At 42.5% G+C, this 27763-nt stretch overlaps 1 protein-coding gene across 12 annotated transcripts in view; it reads left to right on the plus strand.

Annotated features, from left to right (window-relative positions):
* Positions 1–27763, plus strand: part of LPP (LIM domain containing preferred translocation partner in lipoma) — a 367548-nt gene that overhangs the window by 295400 nt on the left and 44385 nt on the right. For all 12 annotated transcript variants that reach the window (XM_064516781.1, XM_064516778.1, XM_064516782.1 and 9 more), the window contains one exon: positions 13410–13579. In XM_064516781.1, the coding sequence (XP_064372851.1) occupies positions 13410–13579 (170 nt within the window). The remainder of the gene's footprint in view (positions 1–13409; positions 13580–27763) is intronic.

A 27763-nucleotide genomic window follows, 5' to 3' on the forward strand; every position in this document is an offset into this window, starting at 1 on the left:
AAGTTGCATCATTTTAGGTGCAAATGGAAACAAAACTGACTTAAACCAGTGTTGGCCCTCTGGGGATGGTCATATAAATTCAAAAGTGCCTGAAGTTGCCTTAGCTTACATCAGTTAAAACCAGGCTTGCGCTAAACTGAAATGAGCATCTGTACACATACTCCAGATCTAAACTGGAAGGTCTAGTGGATTTCAAATGATTCTGCTATCTCATGTAAACAAGTCCGTAAGTTTTCCATGCTGTCATACTGAAGTACATAATGAGGATCAAATATACTTATGGTGTTTGCTGTGAGCTCCCATTTATGTAGGAAAACAGCAAAGAGTGCCCTGAAATTTCAGAGTGCAACAGTTTGCCAACTTTCTCCATATGGAGGTTACTGTAACCAGTTCGCAATGTGCCGGAGGTTTTTCAACACTGTAAGTTTTTGCCAAACGTTTGTAATCCTGCTGATGGTAGCCTGTTCTGATGCTGGCTCAAGGACACCAGACTGGCAGGACTCGCCATGACCTCTGGATATTGGATGGGTCCCATCCTATTGGTTCAGCCCCGGCACGAGGAGGGAAAGCTTCTGGGGTTTCGGTTTCCATCAGCACAAAATTCCCCAGTCAAGAATTGCGTGAACAATTCAGGAGATGGGGATTGGTGCCCTTCATGCAGAAAGATGGTCTCCAGAGGTCCTTTCCAACCTCAACCATGCTGTGATTCTGTGAAACCAATTTAGAAAGAACCTCCCATCTTAGAAATGTGATAACAGTAATACCTTGAACTCATGTTTGTAGATTCCAAAAACCTCCTCATGGAGAACTTCCAATTAAATGTCAGACCGATTTTTATAACTGGCTAAACTATGATTTTATCTTGCCCTTCCAGTATCATAATAAACCTGTATTAGAACCCACATTTTCCATGTCTCCTGCTGTTAGTCACCAGGCCTTAAAGTCTAAACCACCACCTGAAACAGAGCAGCTTTAGGGCCACCAAAGAGCTCTACTTTATGTGCTTTAAGTTTTAATTTTTTTTAATTCATGCTATTTTTTAAGGTTTGCTAATTATGAATCAAAAGCTGTAGGATGTGTGAGAGTGATACATTCAATTGTGCAGATGGGTTTTCCACAGACTTTCTTTAAATAAAATAATAATTTTTATAAATATGGATCTTATAATTTATACTAATTCACCTCCAACAGAGGCCAAGCATGAAAACTTCTGTCTCCTTTTCCAGCAAGTTCTGAGAATGTGACTATTAGGCGAGAGTAATGACACATGGATACCTGATATTGTACTGCTCCATCATGGACTCCAGATATGCAGAATGTGCCTCAGGCAGGTCATTTTAGAAATAGTTTGGAGAGTTATTGGTACTATTTTCCATCTATTTCTGCCAGTAAAAGCAGGTCTCATGACCCAGAGGATGAACAGAATTGTAATTATTGTGTAATTATGTAATTATAATTAATAGGTGTCATCAACATCAAACATTATTTTAAAAGGACTTTTGCTCTCACTACCAATGTCACATTTTAAGGATACGACATGTCTGGTCCTCCTGGAGTAGAAACAAGTGCTGTGTGTCCCCTCCAGAATGGGAGTGCCTCGTCATCCCAGGCTGTAGAACTCCTGTTACTTGTCCAGGAGAGTAAACAAATATTGGACCTTGCACCTGGTTGGAAAAGTCCCAGATTTGGAGGGAAGAAGGATACCTCTGTCCATTAGGTTGGACAGTTGGACAGTTAGTTGATTCCAGCCGCTCAAAAATTTGGAGTGATGGATTTTAGTGCAAGGGAATGGCTGATGGTCAGAGTACAGGTGAGGCGATTTCCAGCGCCTGATGAATGTGATTTGTGGCATGTCTGCTGTCAACACACAGACAGCGCATGCTTCAAGACAGAAAGGAGGCCTTGGGCTGGTGCCGGGTTGTGAAAGGCAAGATTTTCTTAAGACCTTAAATAAATGAGGTGTCAACTGAAATTTGGTGGGACATCTAATGCAGTTGGGCGCCTTTGAAAACCCCAGACCGCAAAGCTGTTAAGAATATGAGAGCTGCCATTTGTTTCAGGACTCTGCACTTTGTGGGATCCAGCCTTTCTCCACCTTCTTTTTTTCTGCCTTTGGCAGAGGAAGACAGGTTCCCTCCCTGTTTCTTGTTTTTTTGTCAGATGTTTTTCCCCAGGCAAGCATGCCGGAAGCGTGCCAGGTTGGTAGGCCAGAGCCATTGGCATGGGAAGCATCTCTAACTCAAAACTTCACCATTACTCAGGCGTTTTTACCTTCTGCACTGAACAGAGCCTTTGGTAAAAATCTCTTCATGCCACCACCCTCCCAGTGAAGTCGTGAGGCAGAGACAAGCTGCCGAATACCAGCTGGAGTGCAGTCTGGCTATGGAAGAGTGAATTGAGTCATTCCTGCCCAGCAACGGATGTGATTTTTGGCTGGGCTCAAGTCTGGTGAACATACTGATGGCGCCTGTCCTGGGCTTATGAAATGGGTTGGCTGGACTGGGGGACAGAAGTGGTTTGAAGTGCACTTGCGCACATAGAAGCAGTTGGAGGTGAAAGTCTTTGGGAAAGGAGACATTGCCCTGTCTTTGTAAAGCACCTAGCACAGCCAGTCCTGACCCATCACTTGGGCTCCGAGAGACTACTTTCATGCTGATAGCAGTAAACCTAACTGTACTCCATGGGGGCAGCGATAAAAGGCAACTTCTTTTTCGACCTAGGTGACAAGGCTGCTATCCATATCCTGAGGGTCTTAGCCACCCTGTTCTGCCCTTCTGACTAAGCCCTTGGTTCAGCTCTGAAGAAAGCAAGGGCTAAGGAGAATTTAATCTACTTTTGAGCCCCGGTTGCATGGAGTGAGTCTGCGAGCAGCAGACCACTGATCCCCTCCACCTGGAGGAGTGGGTGGGAGAGGGCTCACGAACCGTTACACAACGAACCTGAAGCATCTGAAGAGGAGCCCAGCTCGTCTGGCCTCAGCTATATTTTGCAGCCACTGCTTATGTACGGGGTCGGGTGCAACAGCCCCTGAAACTACCCTCCAGTGCTCTACCAGCAAGTCTAATAGCCTGAGTCAGTGGGTGAGCAGGCTGCGACAGCGCGCCCCAAGACACCTGCGCGGGGAGCAGACAGGCTGCCCCCACGGCGGCGCTCGCTGGAACTTCCGCCACCCGCCAACAGCGAGGTATTTTTTGTGGCTTTCCAAAAGAGGATCCTGAAATCTCGCGCAGAATTACAGAGTGCGCCCAGCAGGCCAGGGGATCGCCCAGGAAATCCCCCCCTGCCCAGCACCAGCCCTGACAGGGGTGGGACGAGGAGTGATTTCTGTCACACCCGTCCTGCCTCCCTTTTCCTGCGGGAGTTTCAGACAAGCACGGCTGTTCAGCTTGCACGCTGCCCTGTATTTTGTCCTTCCAATTTCCGGAGCTGATCTTGCAAGGTGGCTTTGCAAGTGTAAGTGGCAAAGGGACCTGGCTCAATGGGTGTTGTTGTAGGATCACCAGATCTGCCAAAGTTTGTCGGATATGCTGTTTTCACAGCAGCAGTTTTCCTGGCTAAGGTCCTTCCCCAAAAGGGTGAGATCCCAGTGTATCAGCTTTGGGGTAACTTGTCCAAAGACAGATTTCCTGCCAGTCTCACTAAAAATTGGCTGATACCCTTACTTCCGCCATCATCCAGGCTTTAATGGAGAGCTGCCGAGACTGTTCCCTGGGTGCCATGTACTGGTAAAATCTCATGAAAAAGATGAGATTTCAATGTCAGTTATGTGTTCCAAGGTGAAGAATCATCTTTAAAAAAAAAAAAAAACTCTAATTTTCCTATACAATTAAAATAAAAGAAGAATTTCTGAGCTTTTGAAAGCATGGGAAAGCCCCACTCTCTCATAGCCTTTACAAATCTTTCCCTATTTTTATTTTGGAGAAAAAGTAAGGAGGAAAATGAGGGGGAGTGTTTTATGTCTCTTTCTTTTTTTACTTCCCTAAATGTAATCAGTTTACCCTGAAGGAGGGGAAGGATGGGCACAGGAAAGTGGGGGACTTTTATGAAAGTGGGATTTTTTTTTTTTTTTTTTTTTTTTTTTTACCAAATGAAATTACTTCATTTCATATTTATCTAAGTGTTTGCTGGTTGGAAGTTTTGGTGCAAATCAGTGCTTTGAAACTCTCACCCCCAAACACAAACATCTTTTTCATTAAAAAAGAAAAAAAATCACAAAATGTTACTTCTTTCCATCCAGCTCTATACCTGCAACTTAAAACTCCTTTCGTTGTCATTTCCGTGCCTACAGTTAAGCTCAGACTGGGATTAGCAGTGAACAGAAGCAGGTAGCAAGGAGTGTCCAGAAAACAGGATGGGACACAACACCCTGTGTGCAGTCCTGGAGAGCCCAGCGGGTAGACAGGCAGCAGAGAAGGAATTGCCATTGCTCTCAGAGACAATATCTAGTGCCACAGCTCAGAGAGCCTGGCAAAGAAGTGCAAACAACTCGCTCTTCTGTTTCCCGAGCTGGGGCTCTTTCGTGGATATAGAACTGTAGTCTCTCTCATCTGGCAACTTTCATCAGCATTAAAGGAAACATTTATAAAGGAAATACAGTACATTTTACTCTCTCCCTTGCATTTCCTTGATCGATCAACAAAGGGAGGAATGTTTCCTCTCTCACTCCTTTTTCACCCCCTTTCTTTTGTCTGCAGATGTTACTGAGGCTCTATTTCAACCCCTTTGCACATGGTAACACATGTGCCAAAAAGTTGACACAATGCAACATAAAAAAGCAAAGCATGCTGCAAAAACGTATCTAAGATGTTAAATACTGTAGAGCATCACTGACCCCCACTGGGCTGGGACATTCACTGCAGATTACCCGAGTTGGGGGACTGGTATCTAATCAATCAGTCTGGCACACAATCTTGCTTGCATTGCAGAGGTGCAAAATCACATGCCTTTACTGGGGAGGGGATGACCAACTTTGCTTTAGTGTTCATGCAGATCCACACTTCAAAAGCATCCCATGCAACTGGAGTAGACCAAACCAAGCCCCTACAAGTTCTTATGTCCACAGTGAGTAGAGTAAGAAGGCATTGGCTTAGATTACTGTGAGGAACATTTTGGTCAGATAGAAATAAAAGCTTGTGAGTGGTAAGGCTAGGTACTTGCTGAAGTATTTCACCCAAGTTGTTGGTGAAATCTCCATTGCCAGAGGTTTTTAGGAACAGGTTAAACAAGTATCTGTCAAGAATGATGTAGAAAGAGCTGATCTTGCCTTTAAGGCAGTAAGATGGATTACGTGACCTCTCAAGATCCCTTTCAACATGCATTTTTGTAATTTTGTGGGAAAATCAGGATTACTGTTCTCTGAACCTTTATCTTGTGGCTGTGATGCATTGTAGTTGTGATAATTTAGGAAGGTACCTCGAACACATTGATAAGCCCTCGTTGTAATCTAATTTGTAAGGTAAATAGGCTAAATTGTGCCATGTGTTCCCAGGAAGAAGAAGAGAAGCTGATCTAGATGCATAAGGCACAGGGACCGTAACTGTATGAGTGGTGTAGGAAGCACACATCTTTCTGCCTCTCGCACTAAGCAGGGGACAGTCGGAGCAGGGTGGAAGCGCTTCATGCTTTTTGTCCCTGCATCCTCAGCCAGGCATGCCAGAGTGTGATGGCATGGGCTGTCCAGGGAGCATGTTCCTCCGGCGAGCGGGGAAATTCCAGCAGGGCTGGTAGTGGGAGCTCCCTGTGAAATGGAGGAGTTTCGTGCTGCAAGCCTGTTTCACCATCAAGCCTTTTTCGAGATGGTCTTGTGTTTAAAGAGACTAGACTGGGATTGAGAAGATGTGGTTTCAGTTCCTGGCTCTGTCACAAACTCCTTATGTGACCCTTGGCAAGTAATTCAGTCTCTGTGGGTCTCAGTTCCCCATCTACATGGTGGGTGTCATAACAGCCCTCTACCTTCCCAGGGAGCTGGAAGCATTCACCGTTAGGGCTAGTGACTGGCGTGGATACTAACGCTGTGGTGAGCAGCACGGAAAAGTATTTGAAAAGGTACAGTAAAGTCTTAGTAGCGTGTGCACTGCACAGTTGCAGCGCATTTGCTGTGTACAGTGGAATGAGACCTCTGGGGCATATCGAGAATGTGTCAGGTTTGCAGCCAAGCAAAGTGAGAGTATGAAGTTGTATTGTGGGTGGAGGAAGGGGGTGCAAACAACAGGAAAGTGTAGCTATTACTGGACAAGCATCATACGAGTGACAAGGAGGTCACTGCAGGGACCTCTACATCTGGAGTACAAGTGCAACATAGTTAAAGCAGAATAAGCAGAACACAGTAATTAAATCATGGCCTTGGATTTATGAAGTGTTACAGGCACACGTTGCGGCATGAGGCTCTGTCTACTGTGAAAGACTGTGTTTTCTGATGTCTGTTGAAGAAAAGGGAATTAAGATTGATCTGTCTCGTGTCCAAAGGCTGTGTAGACAACCGATGCATACAGCCTGTTACTGTCAAATGGTGAAACTTGAAGCTTGGATCCTGGCACAATAAAGCCGTTGCCAAGAGCTTCCCACTCAGTGGGAAGTCTGAGTTCAAAAGCAAAGAAAGGACAGGTAAGCAAGGCAAGGATAAGCTGAGAAAAATGCCATAGTTTCCTCCAAAATGCACAAGCTACTTTTGGTTTCCCTTCATACCAGTGTGGTAAGGCCCTGGGTGCCAGCACCCAGGGTGTTGGAATAACTTTGGGACAGGTACAATAAAGGCATCTTTCCCTAGCATAATCTGAGTTGGACACACATGTCCCATCCTCCACAGAAAGGGGAAAAATCCTCTCCTGAGGAGAAGAGCTTTGTATTTCATTCTATTTGGACAAATTAAGGAACCCAGTACCCTGTGGTGCCTATGAGCTGTAGGATCCCTACCATAGAGTCTCCTTAACTTAGTTAAGCTGTAGTGGCAGCTGAAGTCTGCTGTTGTACTGTTATCCTAGTGGATTCATCTCTGTTCCTGTATCCCTTTAAAATGCAATAATTGTGCCTATCTGACACAGGTGCCCTGAGGAGTCCCACATGCTTGGGAAATGCTTGAAAACCTTTGGATAAAAGTCACTAGGAAAGAGGAGGGGGAGAGGAGAAAATCTGGTTACATCGTTGACTTATGGTCAGCGTTGTCCTCGAAATGCTGTTTTGTCATCAATATTTTTTCATTAGGAATAATGATTTTTCCACATTTACTGCCAGCCGATTCAAAGCTGTCCAAAAGCAGAATGTGTCATGAATCTCTAAAATGCATTCGCTGGCGAACTCTAAACAGAGATGATTAGAAAAATAACGCAGCGGAAATACTGGGTGTCTTGAGGCTGCCAGGGGAACTTTTAGCGAGATATTTTGTTCAATGTATTTACATATTTTTAAAATTGTTCTAAGTACACTTTTGTAAAGGCAGTATGCTCTATTTCTGTAGTTCTTTCCAGCATGTTGTATCAGGGCTGCAGTGAGAACCAGGGAATACACTTAGCTGATCAAGGGAAATTGTGTAATTGATAGGCACTGAGGATATGACCTTGTGGTATATTCCCACAGCACAGTTAGGTGGGAAACAGTTTTTCCATCAGGCAAAAGTTTTTGAGATATCAACATTTTTCCCCCACATTTCAGCAAACACAGAACCTTTTTACTTTGATGCTTTTATCAGAAAATTATCCCCTATCTCCTCTCTCCATAGAATGCATGCTTTGAATTCATGAATTTAAACCTTTTACAGAGAAAAGGTTCACACATTTTCTCTCTCCTTTCTTTACTATTAGTATCTCTAGTTATTGCTTGAATTGTCTGTTAGGCACTGCACATCACCTAGCAAGAGACAGTCTGTGCTTCTGACAGCTTAGTGTCTAAATAGGTATGACAGACAAATAATGTTGTAGCCTAAAAAAGGCTAATGCAATCCTTGGATGTACAAACAGGAGCATCTCAAGCTTGCGGCACAGGGTTACATTACTGCTGTATTTGGCTCCAGTATGATTGCTATCAGAATATTATGCCATAAGCATTAGTATGGCATGTACCTATTCCATCATCCATCTTCAGTGGTGGAAGTTTGTCTGATTGGCTCACATTCTTAATCTGACATTTAAAAGTGACTCATGTCCAAGATAAGGTTGGACACGCTGTATCTAATTTCTCATCTCCAGATCACGCCCAGACTCTGTCCAAATTTTAAGAGTCTTGCTGAGTAACAGCTCAGATTATGGTCTTTGCTATTCATCTACACGGATAAAACCTGCATCCAAGTTCTAATGACCTTGATTCTCTGCAACATCCTCCTCTAAAAATGCAGTTTCTCCCTGTTTGTGCTCAACTAGAGTGCAGTTGCAAAGATCACTCTCCAGCTTGTCACTTAGGCCGGATCATTCCTGCCTCCTAATCCCTCCTCTGGTTCCATTTCTGCATCATATCAAACAGAAGCTTCCTGTCTCTACTTGGATGGCCTTTAATGACCTATTCCCATCCTTTTTTCATCTTTTATTCTCCAGTGACATATCAACTCATCCTTCCAGTGTGCAGGTGTCTATGTTCAGTCTTCAGGCACTTACATTGCCTTTTGTGCTGTCTTTGTCCTTTCCTCAGAAGCATCCCATTAAACTTCCCTCAAACTCCCTCCGGATCCTCTTTCAGATTCTTCTTTAACCTTTTCCTTGGCCAGGCTGCCTACGGACTCCTTGTCAATAGTAAAACATTTAAAGTGCTGAGACCACAACTTTCCTTGTTGACCAGTTTTGTCTGATTGCATCTCTGTATTTCCTAGCTATACCCGGTTGTTACTGCTTGTATTGGATTGTAAACTCCTACAGTGGGGCCTTTGTTTGTATTCTGTGCTTGTCTGATACCTAGCACAATGGGGCTGTTTCACAGTTCAAGCATCCAGGGTCTGAGGTAATATGAGCAAAAAAACATGTAATAATAATAATAATAAAATACCAAGCAGTTAGGGCATGGCATCACATGCAATTTGAGCTTCTGTCATCCTTTCCCCCTGTTGGTTCAGATTCACGGTATTTCAAACCTTCCATGCTACAGAACCCAGTAAGTGAGGAGATTTCAGAATAAAATATAGGAGCTGATGTTCCCTTTCTGCTACTAAAATGTTTCCCTGTGGTCCACACAGTAATGATGGCATTTTCTGGCAGTTTCACCCATGAGGCCTCAGTGAGCACCTCTGTCTGTCCCCCCGAGGTTAGGCCAACATGTGGCAGCTAGGCTAGGATGAAGGAAGGTCACAGCCAAGGTTATGAACCTCGTTCATGCAAAAATGGAGGACTCCAGTCTCCCAGGCATGCTGAAACGGTCTTGAACAAGGACTTAGAAAGGGCTAGAGAGGCAAAAGAAGAGTGTTGACATGACATAGTTTCGTCTTTGTGCAGTTTAGTATTAATTTCGTCCTTTGTCTTTAAGCTGCCTTTTAAGTGCTGTTTGTCTCTGTGGGAAGCAAATGGGTCACGTTGTTCTATGTTTCTACTGTAATACGCTGCCTGCTATTTTTCTCTTAGATTATTTGTGTAATCTCTTTTGTGCAATCTGTTTGTTCTTTGAGTCTTGCAATCTTTCCCTTTGCTACTTCTTTCTCAATAAGCAGTGCAACTTGTTCTGTATTCACTCATGGGTATTCTGCACACAACGGACTGGGTTATTTCAACCAATGCAAAAATATTAAAATGGGGAACATGTGTGGGCATTTAATTGTGGCGAATCCAACCACAAATACCTTCGCTGTTGGTAATTGGCACACAGCAAAAGCAGACCTTTGTTTTGTTTTTATCAGACATAATGATAGATACATTGTTTTTAGTGAGTTTTTTCTGGTTTTCTAAGGAAATGAGGCTTGTGCAATTGCACTGCATGTGTGCATGTGCCTGTCTGTTTGTCAGTTCCTCCCTCATCAACAACTCCTGAAATTAATAGCCATTTTCAACCAAATGTGAGTGAGACACGGGCGTCAGAAGTGACCTGGTTTTACAGGAGTGTTGTGAGTTCACAGATTCCACCAAAGCATACAGGAGGCGCAATCTTTAAAAGCCGCATCAGTACAAACCACGCTAATTGTGTATTTGCTCGCATGCATTTATGTGGATCCAGACCCCTAACTTTAAGCTCCCAAATTTGAAAGTTTTGGCTTACGTACTTTTACCCTTCAGGCTAGTGAGTCAGTTGGTGGGGTTGCTAGGCACAGAGCTTGTGTTTTGATTCTCACTGGAGTGGCCGTGTCTCTTGAAAAACATGGTTTGCTCCAGGCCACAGCGTTAATAATTTGCATATAAGCTTATGAAAAAGGAAGCTTTCTTTAAGCTCTCCTGTATGAGAGTTTACAGTAGCATTTCTGTTTGTGTATGTAGTAGAAGCTGGACTTCTCATAAATTTAGGTGGGTTAAGTTTGTTGCTGCCTGAATGGGAATCTTCTGTGGAAAAACCCAGAAAGAGGAAGGAAAACCTAAGGAAATACCAAGTTCAAGGGGAAAAGCTGGCGCAGAGTTTTGTTGTGCTATTCTTTGGTTTGTACCTGGCCTCGAGCAGCACAGCTGGTGAATGCCTGACAGCCACACGGGAATGTAGCCTCAGAGCACCTTCCGAAGGCAGAGAAGATGTCTTTATGCCCTCTCTGCAGAGAGAGGATGGAGGAACAAAGACACCAAGTGATGTGCCGGAGATTACAAGAGCTTATATCCAAGTTAGAAAAGTGACTCAGATTTCCTGACGTAAGAATTAAGAAAGAGGAGAATCTGATGTATAGATAGCTTCTGCAGCAAATGGAGAGATGCCTTGGTCAAAGAGGAAGATAAATAATGAAGTATACAATGGCTGGCTAAATCATGAATGTGAGAAGAGGAGGAGGGGAAGAAAAGATTCCCACATGTTCAACTCAGATGTTAACAAAGAAAGCTGAGAAGTGTTTGCATAGACACTACATTACTTCGTGTCCAAATGCCTCATAAAAGTAATACCGGATGATCACAGAATGGCACACCAGGGAAAATAAATTCTTCAGCGGAATATTCCCTCTGGAAAAACACTGTGTAAAGTAATACACTAATGGCTTTCAATTTCATGTTTTATATATAGAGATATTAACTGCTCCCCAGGCGTCTCTTCATATTACAGCACAGTTACACGAGCAGTTTGGAGGAGGCCACAGAGCATACTGGGCCTTGTCCACACGCGGGACGGAGCAGTGCTCTCCTGTTGTGCATGCAGCTCCGGCAGTATGTACAGTAGGTTTCTTTTGCCACTTTCCCACAGCAATACTGATTCCATGGTTCTTCCAGTGTTTTTTTTTTTTCTTTTTCCTAGTCCTCATGGTTTTTTCCATTCTTCCCCCGTGCTCGCTAGCCTCACCACCACGCTGGGAAGCCTGAATTCCTTCTCTCCTCATAAAAAAGGAATCCTCACAAGAAGTATTACAGTGGAGTGGTTAAAATACAACCCTGTCAATCAAAACACTCGTAACAAATGCCACAGAAAGTTAAGTTTAAAAACAACATCTATGAATTCCTTTTGGGGGAGATTCCAGGCTTGTCTTGATTTATCTGGTGACTTCTCTCTCCACATTGCTCAGACTGGAGCTCTTTGAGTCAGGAACTGTCTGTCCTGTATAATGCCAACTATGGTTATGCCGTTGTAGCAAATCAGAATGATCTCAGTTCTTTTCCAAGCTTTCCTAATATATCTCAAATGTGTATATATGTCATCTTTCCACATCCTGAGGGATCCAAAACTAGCCTATGTGCTTTGTAGCCTGGATGGAGCCTACTGGAGTCTGGAACAGGCAGGGAAGAAGTCATGAGCACAGGGACATCGATGCTAGAAGCTGTTCCACCACGCACAGGCAGGAGTCCTGCTGTCCAGGTGACAAAACGTGTCCAAGTCCTTTTGGAAGCTTTGCAGTATTTCTATGAAAAGGCCAATAAACACAGACCATGGTATCAGAGAACGTCTTTTCATGGCCTGCGTTATTTAGTTATTATTGTGGACATATTTTTTTATTTGCATTTATCAGTAATTTGATTTTGGGCTCAAACTGCCTTCCTGCTCTCACCTCTGCTCTTGTTTCCCTTTCTCTCCTGTCTGTCCTCAGTGACCACACTACTCCGTCCACAGAGCCTTGACGGAAAGATGCAGGCTCCCAAGGTTGGGGACACCACAGTTATTCTCAAACTGGACATTACTCTTTCAAGGGGACAAAGCCTCAGATGATGGTGCATTAGGCTCACTCTGTTGCATTCAGTGAGGCTACTCTACATAAAGTGGCTGAGGTTGTTCTCCTGATTTTCTTCCATGATTCTGTGCAGGAATCATTTTTAACATTGATCACCAGGCAAGGACACCTGACTTGTGTGGGATATCACAGTTTTCTAGAACAAGAATGAATGGTTGTCCTTCAGCATATGACTTTTCTCTTCATTTTAAAACCTATCTCCCACAAAAGATTTTCAGCAGCGATGTAACCAGGACAGCAAGCCTACTGTGTGTGCGCGTGCAGATTTGTGCATTGTGTATTTGTACATTGCATTAGGGTCCTTTTCCAGAAACAGCTGGAGTTCTTAGGGCTTGTTTTTACTCAGAATCCTTGTGAGCAGTTTCTGATACACCTTTCTTGAAGCATGGTAAGAATAAAGGATCCACACATCTGTTTCTTCACCAATAGTTTCTGTGCTTTAAATACACCCATATCTTAATCCATATTAATCTTCAAACACAAAAGAATCCTTTTTCATGTAAGAGATGATATTGCTTTTTTTGTAATCACTCAGTCCTTGGCTACTATTTTTTTTTAATACCAACTAGCTTAGCATCAGCACGTTACCAAGTACCCTGGAATTGATATTGCTATACTGGCAAAAAACATAAAAAGTTAAATCCTTTTGCCAGTATAATTGGCTCTATTGAGGGAAATTGGTTTAGGCTATATAAGCAAAAACTCCCCTTTAATGGTAACAACAGTGCTGCCACCAAGTAGTCTTATGTGGCTGCCTACTAGGAAATCCTTTCATGTGGAGGCAATGCTTTAGACACAGGTTTATCCCATCTAACTGAGGATCCAAGAATGACTAACACTGGTAAGTATATAGCTTGGTTAGATGATAGCTATATTGGTTGTATCTGTGGTTCAGGCTTCCTATTGTGATGACTAGGAGGCACCGTTAGTGATTACTGCACAGATGGGCTTGAGAAGCAGGTTCAAGCCTCCTCAGGTTATTTCATGCAGACCAGCCCAAAACTGCCTTCTAGCAGCAGCACTGGTATGAGCCATATGTCCAGGGACAGCAAGGCCAGGTGCCTTCCTGGGCTGCTGGCCATGGGGCAGGAGATGGGTCCACAGGTGAGGCTGGGGGCTGGTTTTGATTCACGTCCCTGCTCTTTGGTGACAGGCCGCTGTGCCCGCTGCGGGGAGAACGTTGTTGGGGAAGGCACAGGCTGTACAGCGATGGACCAGGTCTTCCATGTGGACTGCTTCACCTGCATGATGTGCAACAACAAGCTGAGAGGACAGCCTTTCTATGCAGTGGAGAAGAAAGCCTACTGTGAGCCCTGCTATATCGTGAGTACCCATGCTTGTTTGCGCCCTGATTTCAAATGTATGTAGTTTGGAAATGCTGATTGCGTTTGCTGCCATGCAGGTGCCTCGTGGTTACAACCATGGCAGTACTAGAGGCACCAGGTTTCCAGTCTTTGGGAGAGTTCAAGTCTTCCCACCTTCCAGGTCTAACTTCATTTTGTGGCTCTAACTGAGCCCTGAAATGCAGTGGCTAAAGCAGAGAAAATAGGTGCTTTTTAGTGATAATTTCAGCTCTGCAAGAAGCAGAATCTGCAGCAATTTTAGGAAGTAGTTTTTTTCCTCCAGAGCTTTCTATCCTGAGAAACCTGATGCAGAAATCCTTACAGGTGCCTGTTACCCACTAAAATCAACGAGATGGGATGCAAAGCAGCATTCAAACTTCTAAAACTCAAGCCCTTTGCATTGCTTGACAATGTTAATGGATGTCCTTTCACTGAACTAAGGGCCTGTGGGTTGCATATCTTTTGAAGCTTATGTTATCCTAAAATTTCATTTTATGCCTCTAACAAGCTCTTAAAGCAGACAATTAACAGCCTCTCTGAGGATCTGCACCTTTTAAGAGGCTCCCATAAGAGCTAGCTAGAACCAGTTGCACAGCTGCAAATTAAAGAAACATCATGTGCTGTGCCTGAGGCCTTACCTTGCTGTGACCTTAGCATACAGTATATTGGGATAATCCCTATAATTTAAAATAAGAGAAGCAGCAGAACATTTTAAAAGTATTGATAGGTCTTTCAGTAAATCTCAAATTCAGAGTCCTTTTTATAAACATTAGTTTTCCATGCACTTTGTTAAATTAAGCTAATTTTAAACCAAAGTCTAATATAAGGCTGGTAAGCTTAGCATTCAAGTTCTTCCCACAAAATTTCACATTTCCTTGCAAAGATACATGCAGGCTGAAGTACCACCAGTGTGCTATATAGTTTATTTTGTTTATGTAGATTTTGATGGGGTAGAGCAGAGAACTATCTGAGATCGTTCCAGAACAATATCTGCACTTCTAAAAGTAAAAATTGATTCTCTTCTTGACATTTCTGGCATTCCAGTAATAATAAAAGCAATTCCCTGTATTTCTGAAAATGCCACCAGTATTCCATTATTCTTTCCATTTCTGTAGGGCCCTTTGCAGTGGGATTACTGCTGAAATACTGAATAAAATAAGGAAGGATTTTCTTATTTACAGTGGCAGTGATAGATGGGCCTTGTTAATTGGCTCTTAAAAACTAAATGATTTTTTGATGGAATATGTACTTTTTAAACAATTTCCATTTTTACTGTTTGCATTAAAATGATTGTACCATAAAAAATTTAAGGTTAATTTCGTGGCAAGTTTGGTGACCGTATGCAAAGCACTGCAAATCATAGGAAGGTGCATTGGTAATACAAATGGAGCAACTTTATATAACTGGAGTTAAACATCTCATCAACTTCATCTGCTTGCAGATTGATACCCCCCTTTTTTTCTCTTAAATCAAGCATGCATTCTTCGCCACTCATCTGCTTTAGTTTGGGAAAACATCTGAATTAGCCACTGTAGTGACGGTTTAAGATTATTTAATCCCATTACTTATACACTTCATTAGTCTGAGTGAATTGTTGGCAAGGGTTCAGTAAACTTCCTACATTGAGAGATAAAAGGATAAAAAAAAGGAAAGGGAGAAGGATTCTGTTCCTCATTTTCTTTCAAATTTATCTTCTATCTATTTAAGGGATAAAGGAATGATAATTGCTTGGTTGCATCTGCGTCTGTACTTTCTATGGTACAGCTTTGCAGCTCTGAGTACAGAGGCAAGAGTAAACGTTTAATAGCTTCCTTTTATATAACCAGAAGGGGCCTTAAAATGTTTATCCATGCAGTCCACAAAAACCTGGTTATGGACTTAACCCAAAACACTTCTGGATCCATCTGCTGCTGCACATGCAGGGAAAAGGAGGGTGATACTGGCGGGTGTTACATATGTGTAGCTGGGCAGCTGGCACCGAGAGTAGGAAACTGTGAGCAGGACTCTGGCAACCTGAAGCAGCAAAAAAACCCAAGCAAATCCTAAGTTTTTAAACCTGAAGGAAACAAGTATGGGAGCCCAAGGCAGGTTATCTTTCAGAAAGCCCAGGACAGTGCTGTGCTGGAGGCCAGTACAGCAAGGGTATCTAGGCACCTATGATGCGTCTGGTTTTAGGCCCAGAGGAACTCATGTCTTGGAGCATTTGTCTCATTGATTTTCAGTGAGATGAGGTCTGCGCTGGCCTCAGTTGGATGATGAGTGCGTAAGTAGTCTGAGGATCTGGGCTCAAGTCACTCTTGCAAATGTAATGCAGGCCCTTAAATCGCGGAGGCACAGTTTGAATATTTTTGCCATTAGATGTGTGATGCAGTCATACTGAAGTCAGCGAGATTTAACCATGCACTTAAAATCTAGTGCGTGCTTAAGAATTTTGCTGAATTGAGGGCTCTGATTTTTTTTTCTTTTTTTGGAGCTTTCCCAAGTCCCATTATCAGAAATAACTTCAACACTAAGAGCTCTAGTTTTGTAGGAAATCAATGGGACTGAAGATCCAAGACTCAGATTCGTGTGGACCTAAATTCCCATAGAAAGGTGGAGCTTGTGTGGCTGGCCCAAGATTGCACAGTGAATCAATGGCTGCAGCCAGCTAAGAAAATGGGATTCTCAGCTGGTATAAATCTGAGTAATTCAATGCTGCTTATTTACTAGTCTACCTAATTCACACTGACTTCTGGCACACATCCTACCTTCCCATCTCCAGTGTTCTTGGCCTCTAACAAAAGCCATTCAGCCACCTTGTTACACTGATAAAGAGAAGACCAACTAATATTTGTCTGGTCCCAGTATATGAATTGATTTAATTTTTTTAACAATACCCTTGTATGGCTCTTGGCCATATGTGCAGAAAAACTATGTGCAAAAATAAAAATACACTTTTTTTTTAACAATTAGAATTGGCTAATCTTCTCAGGTTATTATGTGACTCTTCTTAGTTGTGGTGGAGTGAAGCCATAATTAAGATTACTGCAAAGAGCTGTATTTAATTAGTATTTAGTCAGTACCGAGCCTAAATAGCTTGCAGGAGAGTTGCGTTTTTGTTTTTGTTTCTGGTTTTATTTATCACTGACCCAGTTAAAATGAAATTCCCCAATTAAAGTCTATGGAAATCAATCACCTGTTAAGATAATCTTCCTTCCTAATGGAAATTTGAGTACCAGAATTAGTTTCTTGCACATTTAAAAAAAAAAAAAAAAAAATCCTCCCTCCAAAAGCCAGTCCCTATCGCTTCCTGTTAAATCTTATGACTGCAGCGAGTTGTGTTGCCAGTGTGTTTGCTGGTTTTGCTCTGCATCCGAGGATTCTTTCATTATTAATCTTATTTCTAAAAGAGTACCAGCCCTCTCCATTAAGACACTTCTGCTCAACTAAAAGCAACTGTTAAAAAATAAAGTGTTAATATGAGACAGATGTCTCCTCCTAGTCATTACGACAGTCAAATAGCCTCTGAAATATCACGATAGGGTTTCCAGCATAACCAGCTTGCTGCTGCACACATGCTGAACACTGTGCCTGCAATATGTTATCGGTACACTTTTACTCTCCCTTACAGGGCAAATTACTGACACTGACAAAAAACATTTGCTTTGCTTCTTCTAAGTAGTTGAAGAGATTTTAGCGCTGGGCTTTGCGCAGAGAAAAAGGTTAAGAGTAATATTGGTGGAACCGTTCTTATAAAAGATTGAAGAGCAAGATGTTAGAGCAGTGCCAGCTGTCTGCTTTCCAAATGCTGTATTATCATAAGGACTGAGCACAAGGTTAACCAGACACACCGGTCTGGCAGGAGATGCCGCTGTTTTGTGAATGGAGTGTTCTTTGATGTCCTGATGACTTTCTCTGGGACGTGGAAATTTCCCTCCATTCTCTCTGACTGTCAACCAAGAAGGCTGCCAGGAAGCGCAATAAAGAAACTTTCTGCGAGTCCACGGACTGTGTGGTGCTGAGCACCTGCTGTTAGCATGTGCGGCAGCCAGAGCGGGCAGATGCTCCTTGCCTGGGAGGATTTCTTCTGTCGTGCCCGAGCTGCTGCTGGGTCCCTAGGGGAGGACCTGGGTGCAACGGGGAAGGGGATGAGCAAGCTGAAGTAACTCGAGCAAAGAAGAAATATCCTGGGGCCAGACCAAAGGGAGTTCAGAGAAGCACGACAGCAGTGGTGGGCTGGAGACAGCATGCGATTGAGAGAGGGAAGAAAGGGGGGCTTGTGTCTGGCTGTCCCCCAGTGCTGGAGGAGATGGGGGTATGCTCTGCAGCACCCTGTGCAGACCCAGGGTTGATGTCTCCCGCTTCTGCCTTGTGCACTGAGATATTGGGGGTAGGGTTTAGGGTCATGGCTTCAAATTTCTCTTAGAAGGATTTTGCTTTCCACAGCACGCAAGCTTTGAAAGTGCTTAAAGGAGGAAGAATTGTGTGTGGAAGTAGTGTCCTGATCAGCTCCAGGCCCAAATTTTAAACATGGGGCTATAGCACTCCATTTTTTTCACCAGTCATCTGTTTTGTGTGTAAAAACCATAAAATCTTCAAGGTTTCTGCCCCTTATTTAATAACTTAGAACTTTCTGCCCCACAGAGGCTGTAGCTCAGTGGGAAAAGACAGTTTGGATCATGACACAAGGGATACTTCAGTATATGGCATAAGCAGAGCCTCTGGTGTCACAGTATCCTGGGAAAACTTGAATTTGCTAATCATTCTCCTGAAATCTCAGTGTTAACTCAATTTATTCTCATTGAAATCTATGATAAAACTGCTATTGGCTTCAGTTTGACTGCTATTGTAAACCTCACCCCGCGTGCGCACATGAGCGTGGCTGTTTGAAAGCTGTGTGAGAACAGCTACCTCCAGCACATACAATTTGAAGTGTGAAGTTGATCCCTACAGTAAAATTACATCTACTTTTAAAAATAATTCTGCAATTTGTAAGCAGAGATTACAGCACTAATTTAGCAACCATGTAACAATTTAAATTGGACCAGAAAAGAGAAACTATAATTTAAAGATTTTTTTTTATGATACAAGTTTTCTTCTTTTTAAAGTAGAAAACCCTTTATTCTTGTTTTTGTCAAGCAACGTATTGAATTTGAGAGTAATTTATGGAAAGTGCTGCCAGCATGGTATTGAGAGTGCTCCACAATTTGAATTTAAACTGCTCAATGGGATCATTAAGACTATTATGCCTGCTTTCCAAAGAGTTTGAATTCAAAATGACAACTGGAACAAAAATATAAAATAAACTAAAGAGAAGTCACACACTCTTTACGTGGTGGAATTTTTCTGCCCTCGAAATATTTCATTGAGATCAATGTTCTTCCTCAATCCTCTCCTAGAAAAAAGCTGGTGTTGCTAGTTTTAGTACCATGCGCCTGTGTGAGTCATCAGCAGTGGGAGTTGAACCTGTGACCTGTGGATTTAAAAGCATGAAGTCTCTGCTGCTATGGCTGAGAGATGCAGCTTTGCTGGACCAGGCAGCAGTGGGCTCCTGTCCCTGAGTTTGTCTTGCCCTCAACAGAGGAGTTCAGTGAGGACAGCAGATGAAGAACTGGTCCAGAGCCTTGGTTTTCTTTAGTGCATGTCATATTGATTATTAGCTTCAAGAATTTTGCCTTTGTGGGCATAACTGGTAATTTCTTTAGAGAAAACTCATGGTGGACAGTAAGGGAGGAGGAAATGACTATTATTCCTGTGGCTGTACCATCCATTTCACCTCCTGGAGGTTTTTGTCCTTTCAGTTAACACACATCCGCATACACGGGGCACTTGGCACAACTGGGGGAGCCAGAGCTCCCAGTAAGCAGGCAGGAACAGGAGACAGAGCGGGGGCTCTTGAAAGTAACTGCCCTTCAAGGCACAGGCTCTTTCCTTCCACCAGCTGGTCCTGCCCTGCTGTGTAGTCCCTTCTCCCCATCAGAGGGTTTCAGCCCTTCAGTTATGCTAAATACCTAATTAACTATTTGCATGGTTGGGCTTTAACTGGGTGCGTGCAAAGAAAACCTCCAGTAGGGTCTGGGCAGGAACCTCATAAAGCAGTGACTGGTAAACTGATTATCATCTATAAAACTGCAAATGAATAAATCTTAGTGTTTAACAGCACTTTCTTCTAGCACACAGCAACAGTTGATATAAAAATAGAGATAGGGAGGAGGCCATAAACTCATTGCTACTACTTAGAGTGGTAAATAATTCCTTAGGAGTCTCTTGCAATCAGGGCATAAAATAGAGGAGGACTAGGTGCTATTACATAAGCAATGGTGGTAGCTTCCAGGAGTCCCAAGTCTAGGAGATACAAAAACGTGTGTGTTTATCAGTAAGTCAATGAAGTCAAAACTGGGGTGGATGCTTTAGGGTGATTTAAAGATAATAAAATGATTCTTTTCTCAGTGCAGCAGGATGTGCTTGGCTAACCAGTCCAGATCACTTGATGGGATTAAAAGTATAGTGCACCCTATTTTCAACCTACAGTTGCTATTTATTGACTGTGTTGTAGATGCAACGAACTGAAATATGTAATGGGAGAATCATGCCCTATCTTGATGTAATTGACTTTCCAGAAAGTTGAGTGGAGTGTTGTTTTAGATGAAGACCAGCTATGGATTGCAGAAATAAAGCAGCTTAATGCTAGCAATGATACCAGTAGTCTGTGGCAGATATTTTTGAAAAAGACCAGGTAATGTGGACTGCCTTTTAGTCTTAATAGACAGAGTTGTGTTGTGAAGTTGGTCATGAAGTGGGGCTGACTAACTAGTTCAGAGATATCCTGTTAGGTCCAAGTTTTGCTAGGAATGGATCACTCCCCCCCCCCCCGTCAGGCTTTAGCTAGCCCTGCATGAACCATCTGAAAGATTATGTCCTTTTCAGGTGAAGACTCCTTCTTCACACCTGGGTGTGCTTGAGACTTCTGTGTTGGCTTGGTAGAATCCAGATCTTTCCTCCTACATGTGTTGGCAGCCATAAAAATTTGACTCATATTCCTCCGTCTGCCTTAAGCTTTTATAATTAGGGGCATTTTTGTATTTTATTATATGAACTGAACATTGATTTGATATGTGTAGTCTAGAAAAATTATATTATGGGAAATTTTGTGGATGGAGTTCTTAGTGTAAGAGAAATAAGATGACATTGTAAAGGACCAGCTGCTGCCATTCAATGAAATTCTCACCTCACAGGGTGAATTGCACTGAATAACTGTGTATTCTTAGGAAGAAAATAGTCAATCTTTCTGCAGGACCAGTAGGATTTTATGGCTCCTGGCTATACATCTGCTTATGGATCATTCTACAGTACAGGGGACTGTGAAGTCATTTAGCAATGACTTCAAGCTGTGTAGATCATTGCAAGCTGTGTATGGAGATTTCCCTTTAGAAGGTAGTCCAGCTATTGTGCGTCCCTTTGAAAGATGGCAGAGACAGCTTACAAGGAAAGAAGAAAGCCTGATGCACCAGCATCCTTGTGGCAGTGGGAAAATGTTCCTCATTTGCAGTCAAGTGTAGATGGGTATTAGATGGCAAGCCATGTCTAGAGCTGATAGCATTCGTCTCTGTTTTTTTTTTTCCTGTAGTTCATCTTCACAGTAAACTGTTTCTTTCAGCCTTTGTACCTGAGTAGCATCTAGAGATCCCACTGTACAAATGCTTATTGTGATGAGCCAATGAATGAAAGGGGACTTTTTGAGGCAGAGGCTAACAGCAGTAGATGTGAAGGTGAAGGCGTTATTGTCTGTATATTGCAGATAGAGAACTGAACCCAAGAAGATTAAATGCAGCTTGTTTGGGAAGGGTGTGGATCTCCATTGCTGGAAGTCCTCAAGGACAGGTGTGACAAACATCTATAAAGAACAATTTAGATCTCGTTGAGCCTCCTCTGGCCAAGGACTGATCCTGGGGTCTTTTCTGGCCCTGCTTCCTTTAGTTCTAAGGTCAAGTGACCTTCCCAAGACTACAGATATGGCCTGCAGGATACAACCTGCATCTTCTAAGTCTCAATGTTCTGCCTAGTCGCAGTCCATCCTGCAGAGATCTTCAGCTGAAGGAGTTATCTTTTCTTTTTTCTTGCACCTCCCCAAACTGATACCAAGCCTAGCACAGGAATGTCCTGGTTCGTAGTCTAGGGACCTGGGCATTAGTATAATCTGAATGTGAATGAGCAGCTGAAAACTGAGTGGGATCTCTTGGAAAAATCAGAAGGGTATGAGGTACCATGGTAGTATTCCTTTCCAGGAAATCTTAGTGCTTGGCTGTAAGCCCAAATACTTATTTGTCCCTTCAAACTGTTGAAAGTGATTATTTTGGAAACGCTGTGATTTGTTTGGAATAAGGTGTACCTATAATTTCGATGTGCATTTCAATCAGTTCTATGTATTATTGTGTTTGCTCTGTCATGCCCAATGCACTAATATCAAAGTACCATATGGTGCCCAGATACAAAAATTGGAACTTAATATTTCTAGCTGACCTTTTTGATCATTTTGCACCAGTGAGCCTGTACTACCAGAGTTGCTGGTAAATATAGGCCTTGCAGCCAGACTGTGATACCTGCCAGTAACAGAGCTGAATCTCGTGTAGATTTGGTGTGTGTGGATTTAACAAATATGACTTATCCTCATCAGTCTTTCAAAGAACAAAAAGTCTTGTCTGTCTCTCTCCGATCCAAGACGCCTCTTACTTTGGTCCAGACAGCAGTTTGCAAACCTGACTGCGGGGGACGAGAGGACTTTCACAAAGTGCCACTTCAGTCCGTCTCCTTGGTGAAGCCACACTCTAAAGAACTCGCTCTGGCAAGCGCTCAGTCTGCAAGGCGATCCTCCCTCTAGCGTCCTTCCTCCCTCTAGCGTCCTGCCTCTGTTTCTTCACTCCAGGACATCAGTTTGCCGGAGTGCGGTGGTTGTTTGCGGTAGAGGAAACTGTTTAACTTGCCATCGCAAGCGCACACACACACACACACACACACACACACCCCCAATGGGCTTGATGTATTTCTGGTTAGAAAAACAAAATAATGCCAGTTTAGAGAAAGCAAAACAAACGTGAATGATGACAGGAGAAAAAGTCTATTGATTCTAAGAGTATCATGAGTTTTTGGTGGTCATAAAGGGTAAAAGCAGATTCCAAGTGTTTTATTTCTCCTCGGCTGAACTGATTATGAAGCCGTTGGCCAAGTATAATATTGACAGAAAAAGTAAAGCATCCACTGGGGCATTTTGGACAGAAGGGAGACCAGATTATAGTTTGAGTTCGTTGCTCCTTAGCTGTAGCTTTTGCTAGGGACAAGAGATTACTGTATGCTGCGTGGGTAGCAGCTCTCTCAGGAGAGGAGAAGGTGTTGGTTAATGTAGCCAGGAACAGCACTGCATGCTTTGGCAAGCCAGGATTGCTAGGTGGTATCAGTGATGGTGTCTGGAAGGTTTAAGCTGTGTGATGAGAATTGCAGGGCATTGCTCGTGCTTTTGCCCTGCTGGTGTTTCCTGACAAACGTCTGACATAGAAGCATCAGGTGGGTTTTTCAGGACGACCCGGTACTATAACTCTCTGTGCAGATTTACTGCCTGGCTCTCTGAGGAAGGGTGATAGGTTGGTCCAGGGATTGGAAACCAGTGAGCATCTTTGTGTTCCGTGTCCTTGAGTCCAGAGGCTTTCACTGTCACCAAAAGTTTAACTTGATGAAATATAGCCAACACTGCTATTTTGACAATAAACATCTTACAAGGGTTTTGTTTTACAGAAATCAGATATAAAACATGTATTCGATAGGGTTCTTCAGGCACCTTAGGAATGTGCTCCAGGAAACACTGGAGATTGGAAAAGATCTTTGTATTGTTTTGATTTGTTGTCTTGCTGAAGGTAATCTGTTAACATTTGCTAGTTTAATTTTGTTGCTTATACTATTTACATTCTTGCCATTGAACTCTCTAACGCTGCTAGGTGGGCCTCATGTTGTTTTAAGATTATCATGTTGCCGAATGCTCTTAGTATGGGTATTTTTTTCAAACGACACCAGAAATCTAAATAAATAATGGTTACGGTGCACAAAAAAATGAAAGTTCCTCCTGACCAAACCTGTATATGTTCCCCTGTTTAAGGAAAATGTAACAAGCAAATAACATCAGTGTTGAAATGTAAATTAACTTTCAGATGCTATCTGGGATTGAGATTTCAAGTATGAATATTCCATTAGCTCTTGACAATGTAGTTTTTTGTTTAAGGACATGTTTAAACCAATATACCGGCTTGGCGTTCTACCAACAGAGGTATCTCTGTAAATGCAATCTGTGTTAAAGCCAGACAACACTTTAAAAAAATTATTTAATATTTCCTACAGCAAGCCATCTGTGACTGGTCATATTTTAAGAAGCAAACTAACATCATAGCAACGTTCTTCACTCTGTTTGAGTAACTTTTAGACTTTTTAAATTAAATGTGCTGCCAAATATTTATATTCTGTTGTGAAAAGAAAAACATTTGTTTGACATTCTAGTCTCCCTGGCAATTTGCAGTCAATTGCTCCTCCTAGGAGCCACTCTTTTTCTCATGGGTGGTGGAAAGTAAAAGGAAGGTGCACACTGGGGAGGGAGGTAAAAGAAGTAGAAATCGGTGCCTAGGCTAGACGTGCTCGCCGGCTCTCGCTGCCGAAGCGCAAGTGGACCCAAGGAGCCCAGCACATCACCCTTGTTGGGGACAGGGACAGGTCTGGGGCGAGGTTGTGCCCAGCTGCCAGCGTGGGTGAGGCGCGGAGGGTGCTGCAAGAGCCGCTGCATTGCTCCTGCCAGCATGTGAGAGGTCCAAAACTTCCCGGAAAGCCCAAACCACTTGTAGGCCGTTTTCCAGTGCACCTACCACAGCCTGCACAGCCATCACCAAGGTAATCAAGTCACCAGAATTTAACAGCAGCAGGGCAGAAAGAAAAATTAGCAATTGCCTAAGTCATGGCTGGCAAATGCTACTGAGCCTAAACTACCCTGATGGGACTGAGCTCTGTTCTGAATAACACATGCCCTGTTTTTAGTAATGATTTTCACAGAATTTTTGTATTTTTTCCTGTTCTTCAGATTTATGGCTGCCTTAAACTTAATCAGTCTAAGGTAGTGAAATGCATTTGTTCAAGGGCTCAGAAGTCAATGTGATCTTTTTATTACATGAAGGTACTAATAAACAGCGAAAATATCTGAAATATTTCTGAGTTGCTTAATTCCATTTTAGAAAGGCTGAAAATGTTCTAAAGGGTCTCTGGTGGTGCAGCACCAATATTTGCTCAGTACTCATTTGGAATGGTTCATATAGCTTGCCTGTACTTACCACCTTGGGACTATTGCAACGAGCAGAAGTCCAGGCTAATCAAACTGTTTGTACCTTGCAGCACCAGCACATGACCTGTGTACGTGTGCCTGTCACCTATAGAATGAATGCAATACATGGAATATATGTATTTTTACTTGCAACCCAGAAAGAGGCCCTTGCAACAGAGAGGGAAGAGAAAGCAGTCCTGATTTGCTCTATTACCTCTGACAGGTTTACTTTCACTGTGGCATGGCAATAAGATTAACGTTTTATAGCAATATCACCTCCATCCAGAGAAAAACCCATAAAACCTCTCCTCTCTGCCACTTAGATTTCAAAGTCTTTTATAGAGCTTCTGCATCTGTTAATAAAATCCTTAATTCATTTCGAACATTTTATTGTCACTTCGGATAAAAGTTTAATCAGATAGAATTATTGCCCTTCTAATATTCCCTTAACCTTTGCATTTTAGACTTACACCATATCGGTTAAATTTTAAAATCACTTTTTTATAGACTTGAATGCCCCCATCTCTGTTTTAGAGGATACTTTTGCACAGAAATGCCATAGTCTGTCTTGAGGTCATGTGAAAACTTAAAAGGCTCTAATGTGAGCACCGCTCACTTTCCACTGAAGTGTCTTGCATGCCCTATTAATTACTTTAATGGTGACATGCTGGTTTAAGGGAATTCTTTATTAATACCACTAAATCTTTTTTTATTGTTGTTTAAACACTTTTTCTTTCCTTTATGTAGATGCATTTAATCCTTTCTGTCTTTAAAATAAATGGGTGCATAACTCCACGTGAAGGGTTTGACACTTCCATTTTGCATCCTCGGGAAGGGGCCCGGGAGCCGGTTGCTCTCTCGCCGGCAGTGCTTGCATCCTGGCCGTGCCCTTCGGGGGAAGAAGTGCACACCTCTACTTGTATCCGTAATCATGTGTTAGATTGTTGTAATGGAAGCAATTTTTAAAGTCTTATTTTTTGTCTCTCCAGAAGTAATACACTGTCAGTTGCCTTTCGGTTTTACTCTTCCAGGATTTGAAACTATAGAGGTCAGTTTGGCTTTCTTGTTGGGAAGTACAGAGGCCCCACTTCAAGAGAGGACTTGCACTTGAGCCCTTTCCTAGCAAGGAGGACACATCTGTTTGCCCTCATCAGTCGTAACTCTTTGACTGGCTAATATTGGTCTAATCATTTCTTTTGACTTAGCATTTGCGTATGCTTTTGGCATAGCATTCACTATACCAGTTTATGTAAAGCAGTGTAGCCTGTCTGCTGAAATAGCTGGCAGGCACACGACTGAATTTGTGTCTGTCAGGTCTCTGTATATTTTTCTAAGATGTTTCTTTTACAAAATGTGTATTTTGATCCATATTAGTTACAGAATTTCTTGGTCTGCGGAGGGGAAATGAGGTGTGAGAACAACAATTACCTCTGGGACACTAGGAGATATTTTCAAAAACATGTAAATGACGGAGTAGCTTAGTTCTTTCTGGTCTGCTAACTCTTGTGGATGAGACTTGAACTCTTATTACTAAGTGATCTTATTCTTCAGTCACTTGTGCAAGTGTTGCCTCCTGCATGTCCAACAACCGTTAATGGTGGTTGCACCACAGGACTTTCCTACATTTAAGATGTATAAATAACCTTCATTAGTCTCAAAGAAAATTGCAATGGATTATTGAAGAATTAACATTAAAGAGGTTTCACTGACAGAAACTAGTCTTTTCTTTGGTGAGGGGATAGTTTCTGAGGGTGTTTTTTGTTTTTTTTTTCTTTTGTTTAATATGGGCAAAGTTGGAAAACTTGAAACTTCATTTGCTCTGTTGGGGGCTGTCTCTTGACCTCTCCCCTCCCAGGTGACTTGTGTCTCCTGAAACCAGCTGACTGGTTAAATTTCTGTGCAGCTTTCCATAGCCAATGTATACCTGCACAAGTGTATATATACACACACAGGCTTGCACAGGGGGAGTCTGGAAGCCTAATTTCAGTCTAAAATGACCTGTTATTTGCTTCTGAAAGGTTTTCCCTTCTCCCATGGACTTTCCCTCAGGTTTGTCCAAATTACTCTGCAGTTATCAATTTTGCTGTTGGGTGGGCAAAGCCTTTTGCTCACAATTGCTATTTTAATTTCAGGAGCAGGCAGCATACTCATGCACTTATACAGTACTAAATGATACCCTTTGCATTTTCAATTTTTGCTAAATGACACCCTTTGCATTTTAAAACAAGTAGTTAATTAAATGGCTAGGCTAAGTGCTGTTTGGTGTCCACTGGCATAGAGTCAGTCTAGATTAGATGAGGGACCTGATCCTGTAAACTGAAGTAGTGTAAGGCATGGACCTGCTGCTGCTGAACCTGGCTGGAGTATTTTCTTTGATATTAATTGGAGCTAAATCGGACTTCTGGTACCAAGGCAGTGTGGCTAATGAAAAAAAGTAAGAGACCTAGACCCCCATCTCATAAAGTGCCCCTTTCAGTCATGCAAGCAATCTAGACTGGTTCCATTAATGGTTTTCATTTTCTGTATTTTAAAGCTGAAGATAAGGAAGGAGGATGCAAGTGATTTTTAGTGGAAATTCCCTAAAATGAACTGAAAAGTTTAAAAAAAAAAAAAAAAAAGCTTTTTTTTCCCCCCCCTTTAGCTTGTGTGTTTACTTCCCTTTTCCCTTGTGGATAGCTTGTTTATTTTTTAAATAAATAATCATATTTTAAAGCAGTGTAAATAAATTGCAAAGTGTGCTCCAATGGGGTGGATAAATATATTCCATCTGCTGGGGAGTGATTATTAAATAATTCACAAGTGGCAAACCGAGGAGTGGTTATCCATTTTCCCCTCATT

This window comes from Dromaius novaehollandiae, chromosome 9 (assembly GCF_036370855.1).
Source record: "Dromaius novaehollandiae isolate bDroNov1 chromosome 9, bDroNov1.hap1, whole genome shotgun sequence".
NCBI lineage: Eukaryota > Metazoa > Chordata > Aves > Casuariiformes > Dromaiidae > Dromaius > Dromaius novaehollandiae.